Source organism: Nothoprocta perdicaria, unplaced genomic scaffold, assembly GCF_003342845.1.
Source record: "Nothoprocta perdicaria isolate Ctin4 unplaced genomic scaffold, notPer1 scaffold_66, whole genome shotgun sequence".
In the NCBI taxonomy this organism is placed as follows: domain Eukaryota; kingdom Metazoa; phylum Chordata; class Aves; order Tinamiformes; family Tinamidae; genus Nothoprocta; species Nothoprocta perdicaria.
The window spans coordinates 924,435-933,274 of NW_020455932.1; the positions used below are offsets into that span (position 1 = coordinate 924,435).

Consider the following 8,840-nt stretch of genomic DNA (forward strand, 5'->3'; position numbering starts at 1 on the left):
TCACTACTTAGATTGTCTAGAAAAAAGGTTACTATTTATATTCATGTATAAAGACTACCAGCTATTAAACCCCATGGAGGTATTTCCTCAGCCTAAAACTACCAAAGAACACAGCCAAAAATAAGCAGATCACCAGTTTCCATAAATAAAATGACTTGTACACTACTTTTGAAACTCAGTAGTGGCACATGCCAGACTCATTTCCTAAATCAAGATTCATTTAATCCCAAAACCAGCCAGTTGACATGCTTCCGTATCTGTAAAGGGCAACCCCGGGCAATCAACAAAATCCCCTCTTGTGTCTCACTTACATCCAAGATCAGCTGCAGGCCTCTCTTGGTCAGATTAGGACATATCCTTCCAAATACGCTCTTGGAGATCCGACGTATGAGCAGGCTGGGCTGGGCAAGCAGGGAGAGAAGGATTTCCACAATCACCTCAACCCATCCTGGCTCAGAGTTCTCTGCACAGGAACAAACAGCTATTCAGCAAAAGTGTATTATTTCACAGTATTTCCCTTGAAATTCAGAATCACAGCAGCCCGTGAGAAGTGCTGGGGTTAGAGAGAGGTCCATAAGTCCAAAAGTTTGGGACCCTAGTCTACGTAAGTCTACATACAACCAGGCCTTCAGAGAACTACAGGTGTTATTTTCACAGTACCTTCATATTTATACAGAGATCTAAAGAAAACAGTAATACCACAGTTAGAGAGGAAGTCAGAAGAACAAGCTAGGTTCTTTGCTGATTTTGCAGAGCATTGAGAATCCCATCCCATCTCTTTCTGCAGGGAGAACTCACCGGTGTTTGTTTTCTTGGGTTCCTTGCTAAAGGCCCTCTCGGTGCAGTCCAGAAGGTCACTCAGAAGTTCTGTTGTTTCCTCTGGATTCTGTTTAATAGAAAACAAAAAAAAACCCCAACCCTGTGAACTTCCTGCTACCAACACCAGCAAAAAGAATATTCCCTGTATCCAAGGATTTCTTCAAACAGGTCCAAATTAAACTCAGCGACTACAACCTCTCTGCTGAAAAAAATAGGAAAACAAGCAGGAATTGTTCCACTCATGCAGCAAGTCAAAGGCAAAACCAATGCTGAGGCCAAGCTGTACCCTCAAAAAATTGATGTCTACAGTCACCATAAGAATCACAGCTAATTACCAACCAAGTGTCCCCCTTAAGAAGTTAGAGACCTCAGAAGACTGGATCTCTGAACATAAAGGAAATCTCTAGCTGAGTGTTCAGAAAGCACAGCAGCTATCAGCCCATTGTACACCACTCAGGCAGGCTTCAGGGGTGTTACCTTGAACAGATGAATGGCCATTAAAAGCAGAAGTTGCTGGAAAGCAAAAATTTTGGCACTGTGTGATTTATTTTCCTTCTTCTGTAAATTCTTCACAGACTGAAGTGTTCTGAGGAAAGAAAGACTTATGATGAGTCTTTCACTATTACCACAGTGAATCTTCTTCTGTGAACTAAAAGTCACATCCACTACACTACTTTCATTTATTAATTTATAGTTACTGGGCTTGCAAATGTAGGATAAAATCATAACCTAACAATAGCATCTCACCCTCTGTGTAGCTTATGAAAACCCCTGCATTTAAGAACAGGTTTAGTTCTTAACACTATAGTCAAGGTGTAGCCCTTAACCGGAGACTGAATTCAGAAAAGGGTAAGTCAGAACAACTGGGAACTCAGAACAGACATTACCAGGGGAAAAATTAGCAGACTTGGAATGATTATGAATGACAATAGAAAAGGACATGGTCACCTGTAGATATTTAGCACACAGAAAGAACAACAACAAAAAAACAAAAGAGGTGAAAGGGAACAAGAAGAGAACATCCCAAAATCCAGTCCCAGGTTCTGCATCCTCACTAAAGGGAAGAACTGCCACGGCCTGTGAACCAGTTCCACCACAGCAGCCAGGACAGTTAGAGAAAGGCTATCAACATGCTTTCATTGGCCCAAAGAGAAACTAAAACTAGGGTTTTTCCACCTTCCTCATCCCAACAACTCAGCATCCAGCTTCCCAAGACTCTCACCTCTCCCAGGCATCCTTCTGCCCCTCGGTAAAAGGCCTCACAGCTCTGACATGCTTCTCGTTGGAAAGCAGCTCACTGGCATATTCCACAAGGAGAAAGATCCACAGCTTCCCATCCGCAGTCACGCCATGGATGTGCTTCTCTCTCAAGGCTGCAGCCTTTGCTGAATCCCCCAGGACGGTCAAGGTGTTTAATGTCTGAAGTAACCTGCAAAAGAAGCAACCACAATGCTGACATGAGATGAACCAGGTGGTATCTTCATTTACAAAATACTCAACACAGGTAGAGCACTTTCACCTCTGAGCTCTGGCCACACGTATCATCCCTTATTCACGGAGCCTAACTTTCAACCTATACCAAGCACAGTAAGGACACACTTTCAAATAGATCATTTTAGGGGGAAAATACAGTAAAAAAATAATAAAAAAAAAATCCATTTGGTTAGTGTTAATCCAAATTTGTCAAAGCCAAACTAGGCATCAGTCCTAACAACTGAACCCACATCTCTTGCCATGCCATTTGCAGAGTGATCTTTTCTTAAGAGAAGAAGGGGAAATTTCAAGCTTAAATCATGCAAGCAAAATCCTTACCCAAAGAAGTAGTTTGCTGCCAGTGAATGAGCCTGTTCATCTAGAGGCTCTGACGGAAGGGCATTTGTCTCAGGTATTTGGGAAATCTTCTTCTTTGTCTCAAAGAAAGCATGGAAGAAGCAAAACCTAGAGCAGATAGATAGATAAGAAAAAAAAAAGAGTCAGCTTAGAAATAACAAGACAAAAATAGCACCTGTAAGTGCAAACCAAATAAAATACCACATACTTACTTAGCACTCATCCCAAGCTGTTAGATTAGTATTATCTTCTCGAAGACATTTTAAGTACTAATTATTATCAAGATTTGATGCAAATATTAAAAATAATATATTCAAAATAATCTAGGTAACAAGGAACCTAAAGTTTCCTAAAAACAAAGAAGGCTGAGTTGATTTTAGTGCCTAAATTCCTTATGCCAAGGATGCAGCTAGGTTTGTAGAATTTATTTCTGAAAACAGAATGCAATCTTCTAAATGACTAAATAATTCTGGAGTATTTCCACTGATCAATTTGTCTAGGCCCATGGAGACAATTTACCTCTACAGCACTATCCCAGGTAAACATAATTACTCCAACTACACGTGACATTAAATAATCTTTAAACCATTCCCACCTGGAAATGTCCATCACAAGGCTCTCTTCCTTCTTCCCTGGGCTTTCAATGATACTAACAAGTCGGTGGATGATCCATTTTCTCAAACGAGCCATTTTATGCTGAGTTCTGTGAACAAGCAAGCAGACAAGATCACTAGTTTGAACACTACACTGATTACACAAACAACACAGTTAACTGCAGCAAGAGGTGACACTGGATGTAGTTCTTTGATTTATATCATTTGAAAGAGGCCTCATAGCAAGCAACCCAATACCAACATCACCAAGGTAGGATATTCACCGAGCAGGGACATAAGGAGCAGTGCCAAGAAGACTGAAAAGGCTTTTTTTCTGAGAAGCATTTCTCAGAAGTATTTGTAGAATATTAAGAAGTATTTGTAGCAGAAAATTGCTACAAAACACAACAAATATTTGCAGGCTACTCCTGGGACATGGAATTACGTAAAGAGTCAGATAGAGGGTTAAATCTTCCAGGACACAGGAACTACAACAGGAGACTACGGCCTGCTCATGGCAAGGGAATCAGCTAGTGCAAATGCTGGCTTCCCAAACCAAACTTCACACAGGTGACTGTACTAATAATAAGCCAGAAAAAGAAGAGGAAGATGCATCATTAACACACTCACGTGTTGACATTTTCTTGGTTCTGTTTTTGGCGGTTAGTTGAAAAGTCTAAGCAACAGTCCAAGTCTGGCCTAAGGAACATGTCTTTGAGCCAACTGATGTATTTCTGCAATGCCACTGGCTGCAGGTGCCTCACTACCCTCCAGATGCTGGGCACCACTGGATAACCTTGGTTGGTGAGAGTAGAAAAGCCGATCATCACTGCCAGCTGCTTCTCCGGATCATCACAGCCATTCAGAAATTCATCTACATATGTTTCCATCTCTGGAGCAAATTTAAATCGGTCTGGAAGCTGAAACACATAGTCCAAGCAGGTCAGAAAACTCAGACTGAGTCTCGAGTGTCTATAGGAACTCAAATCTCTGTACAGATTTGATTGCAATGTGAATATAAAAGTCCTGTTAAAAGTTCTGTCTGAACACTTATTGTAAGCAAAACCATCGACTGCAAACCATCAACTTCATTTTACAGTCAGCCAAGCTGCTTCCTCACATACATGCCAAGAGCAACCACAGAATTCTGTCAAATTTGACATTCTGACAATGGAGTTCTCTTTCAGCTTAGTCAAGAGAGTCTTTTAATCTTCAGTAACTTTATATATCTCCAACAGAAATTAAATTAACAAATGGAAGAACACAGACTAGTTCACTTTGCAAGAGCCACACAAAACAAGATAAACAATAAAACAACTTAGTCTGCAGATGAGCCCTGGAGAAAGTTATTCCACTAAAGGATGCACTATGGTAGGCATTTTTTTCCAGAGGGAAACGGCATTTCTGACATTGTTTTAGTATCAAGACAGAAAGACTCTCCTTCCCCTGCCTGCTCCCCTACCCCTTGCAAAAAAAGAAAATGCCTTTGAGGTCCATATCAGAGATATTAGCATTAAGTTAGCAATGAAAGCCAAACTCAAGTCTGTTTTTTATTAGCATCCCCTTTTTATTCTTCCTCCTCTTATTGCAGGGCTTATTGCTGCTTGCTTTCTTCTCAGGAGGGAGGGAGGAGTTCTAAAATCCAATATCCAAATCAAGTTTGAATTTAAATCTCAAAGGTCTTTATCAAAAACAGCAGCGAGTACAAAAAGGCATGAGTTATCCCTCTTTACTGTTGCCTTCAAATGCTCATGCAGCAGTCAACACAATGACAGCTAGAAAAGAAGCTTCTGGACATGCAAAATCAAACACACTGTTAAAGGTTGTCATATGACGTTGTCAGTGTGCTGAGGACAGCCCTTGCTCTGCCTCCATCATCATTAGAGCTTTCTCAGCAACATCAGTGCAAGCAGTGGGTCAGTGCTGAACAATTTCAAAACCTCCTAAAATAAGTTTGAATAACAATATACAACAGGTAAAGATCAAACAGAGTCTATACTCAACCTGTTACAACAAGTAATCATACAATAATCACGCTTTTCATAAAAATCAAACGTCTAAAGCCACGTAAAATGACTTTTACAAAAATATCAATAATTGGGATTTGGGAAGGAAGATGAGGTGTTTCGGGACATGGTTAGCAGGTGTTGAACAGTTTACACTTGGACAGGGGGGGTTGGACTCGATGACCTCTGAGGTCCCTTCCAACCTTGGGCATTCTATGATTCTATGACTCAATGATCTTGAAGGTCTTTTCCAAGCGTAACAACTCCATGATTCTTTGATTTCATGATTTACTATTCAGTACAGTGTCTTTAACCCTGTAATGGTCTCAGAGCACCTACCTGAGTTGTTACCACATGTTCTCCATATTGCTGCATCACCCTCCCTTTAAGAACCATCCGTAGCTGATCCAGGGACAACAACGGGAGAGCGCTGCCCAGCAGCCGGTAGCACATGTAACTGGATGGAAATAAAGCAGATTCTCAGCACAGCAGACACAGAAAAAACTTAACAGTACAAAACACAACTTTCAGAAACAGAGTTTGTCTGTACCAGAGCTGTGGTGCTATAACAGCCAAGCAGAACAGCTCTCCTCCCAAACCCTTGGAGGTAACAGTTCTGTTTAGATATAAAGCTAAAAGCTACCAGCTTTGAATCTGAAGAAGTCCATCATGTTTATGTATTACCTTTATTAAATGTAAGCCCAAAGTAGTTAAATGTCAGTATTGCAATAGAAATCTTACTGATAACTCCTGGATTTAGGCTTTCTATTACTTTCTCCCAAATACTGGAAAAAACATAAAGCAGATGTTATCACACTGTTCAAAAGAAATGATCTTTTCCATCTTACCCCCCACAGAAGGACTCAGGCAAGAAACATAATAAACAGCTAATACTGTGAACAAAACAAACAAACAAAAAGACAAACAAACAGCTTGTTTTAGAACAAACCTCACAGGTCCTGATTTTTCCTTGACTAGTCCATTCTCCACAGCTTCTTTCCAGAAGAGCTCAAAGGCACCTTCCTTTAGTGAAACATGTAATAAATCATACCCAATGCTAGGCAATTTCTTGTCCTTCTTTTCAGACTTGGCAGCACTTTGCAGAAGTTCTACAAGTCTGGGAAGAAAAAATATGCATATATATCAGCTAGCCAAGTGACTGAGGACATTGCATATTGTGTTCCTCACTCAAAAACTTACCTAGGAATATTCTCTTCATTTACAATAGTAGGTGAGCCAAAGAGCTTCTTCAGCTTTTTAGGTTTCAGAACACCAGGGAACTTCTGTATGCCCACAAGCAAAAGATGCAAATTCTCTGGAGATTTGAAGGCTGAGGTGATGTCAGCTTGCAAGATGCCAAATAGAACCTCCTCAAACACAGCTTCAGGAACCTAAACAGCAATGCATTTTTCATCAGAAGGAGTAGTCTTCTAAGTAAAGTCCTCCCTCCCATTCAAAACCTACTGTGTCTTTACCTCAGAAAGGATGTCAACAAGAGTTTTTGCAGGGAGATCTTTGAGGTATGCATGGTATTGTGCTAACTGCTGCAGAAGCTGGATGCTCTCCAGCAGAGCCTTCTGGTCCTAGAAAGACAAAAAAAAAAAAGAGAATATATATTGATAAGGTTAAGCTAAAGGCACAAGTAATAACCACACCTGACACCTGCTCTGAATCAGCACTAGACATTCAAAAGGCACAGAAAGCCTGCATAAAAGGCTAATGAAGTGAACTAGACTTGATGCTCCAAATTCCATCTCATGCACTAGCCAGCCTTTCTCTACATATCCTCTCCCCATTTCAAGACAATTCCAGACCCATTACTGACAAATACCATAGCGTTATTAAAGTTACCTTAATAAGCCGGCCTGATTGAAACAGAGCCATAACTCCAAAAAAATTTCCAAAAGCAGCATTTCTCACAAGTTTCTGAAAAGAAGAAGAAAGATGAGAGTTGCAATTCACCCCACGGATGGGTTAGATCTGACATTCAACTATGGTTCCTACAGGCAGAAGAAACAGGCTGGAAGACTTGATCTTGCACATTCTTCCCTATGAAGGTAACACAGTCAGGAGCAAGCCCCTGCACTGTGTTCACGAACCACTATCCTGTATTGTTTTTCAGTCACGTTTCCAAGTTTCCTCTAAGACATGGGCAATTCCCTCAATTTTCAGTTTCCACAAATGATTCCAGCCCAGTTGTAAGTCATTTGTCTTAGAACCCCAAGAGCTGTGGCAGGCAGATGTCAACCCTCCACAGGACAGAGAGCAGCTCATCTAATCTCTCTGTCGGCTGATGCCGCTGGGCAGCCCGCTCACCTTCTTCACTTTTTGGAGGTTGTGTTTTTCCTTGATCTGTTCCAGGACACTGCACACTGGGATCTCCTCGAAAGCCTGCAGCACCTGGGGAGACAGATGAGACGTCACAGCTCGCCGCTCACCTTGCACGCTTCCCCACCAGGGAAAGGTGTGCCTGAAAAAGGACTGCTTAGACACAAACTGCCTGTTTGCGGGGGAGTTTGGGGACTTTTGTGGGGGGGGTTGCCATGAGAGCGCTCTGTGGCAACAGCGTGACCCCAAAAGAGAGACACAAGACCCCACAGCACAGCATGGCCCTTATCTAAGGGGCCTTATCAACTGGGAAGCACCAGGGCTCATCCTCCTCAGTGGCATGTTGGGTGGCAGGGGGTCACATCCCACTAAGGGCAGCTCATCCTTCATGGTGCCATGTTGAGTGGCAGGGGGTCACGTCCCACTGAGGGCTGCCAGGCTGGGGCTCTCGGGCACTCACAGAGCACGGGAAGGTCCTGGGAACACCTTGGGAGCTGCCTCCCTTCCAGGCGCCGCTGCCAAAGGGCCAGGGAGGAAGCCCCGGGGGACAGCTCGGGAATGGAGCAGGGGGCCGGGCGCGCCGGAGCCTCTCCGCGGCCGCCGGGGACACTCACCTGCGCCAGGGCCAGGCTGAAGCCGGGCCGCGCCGCCTCGCGCGTGGCCGCCAGCCCCTCCACGAGCCGCCTCAGCGCGTACTGCAGCTCGTCCTCCTGCAAGGCAGAGCCGCGCTCAGGGCTGCGCCGGGGCCGATGCCGCCGCGGCCGCCGCCGGCCTCACCTTGCCGCCGCCGCGCAGGTGGCGCAGCAGGCCCTGCGTGGCCGCCAGCCGCGTCTCCTGCTCCGGCCGCGCGATGTCCCAGAAGAGGTCGAGGAAGGCGCGGCCCTGGCGCAGGACGCCGCGCGGGTCGCGCTCCGCCGCCATGTCCGCCGCCAGGCCGGCAGCACGTGGGGCCGCCCGGCCCGGCCCGGGCCGCCCCTTCCGGCCGGGCCCGCCCGCGCCGGCCTCGCCGCGGCGAGCAGCGGGCGCCATCGTCCCCGCGACCTCCCTCGAGCACCGGGAATCCTGCTCCGCTCCAGAGCCTCCCGCCGGCCGCCCCTTCGGGGCGCGCTCCCCTCCGCCCCAGGGCGTCCCCGCAGCCTCGTGGCTTTGCCTCAGCCTCGCGGCCGCCCCTTCGGGGCGCGCTCCCCTCAGCCACCCCCGAGGCCTCTCCACCCGCGGCTCCGTCTCCCGCCGTGGGCTCCGGTTCCCGAGGCTCCTCACACGC

At 45.3% G+C, this 8,840-nt stretch overlaps 1 protein-coding gene across 1 annotated transcript in view; it reads right to left on the reverse strand.

Annotated features, from left to right (window-relative positions):
- Positions 1–8,605, reverse strand: part of MYBBP1A (MYB binding protein 1a) — a 43,067-nt gene extending 34,462 nt beyond the window's left edge. Inside the window, exons 1-15 of the mRNA XM_026050148.1 lie at positions 8,354–8,605; positions 8,191–8,286; positions 7,565–7,648; positions 7,100–7,174; positions 6,724–6,831; positions 6,449–6,639; positions 6,198–6,365; positions 5,588–5,705; positions 3,873–4,162; positions 3,245–3,352; positions 2,632–2,757; positions 2,042–2,248; positions 1,297–1,405; positions 799–886; positions 312–463 (exon numbers count right to left, since the gene is read on the reverse strand). Coding sequence (XP_025905933.1) covers positions 312–463; positions 799–886; positions 1,297–1,405; positions 2,042–2,248; positions 2,632–2,757; positions 3,245–3,352; positions 3,873–4,162; positions 5,588–5,705; positions 6,198–6,365; positions 6,449–6,639; positions 6,724–6,831; positions 7,100–7,174; positions 7,565–7,648; positions 8,191–8,286; positions 8,354–8,605 — 2,172 coding nt within the window. The remainder of the gene's footprint in view (positions 1–311; positions 464–798; positions 887–1,296; positions 1,406–2,041; positions 2,249–2,631; positions 2,758–3,244; positions 3,353–3,872; positions 4,163–5,587; positions 5,706–6,197; positions 6,366–6,448; positions 6,640–6,723; positions 6,832–7,099; positions 7,175–7,564; positions 7,649–8,190; positions 8,287–8,353) is intronic.
- Positions 8,606–8,840: the final 235 nt, after the last annotated feature.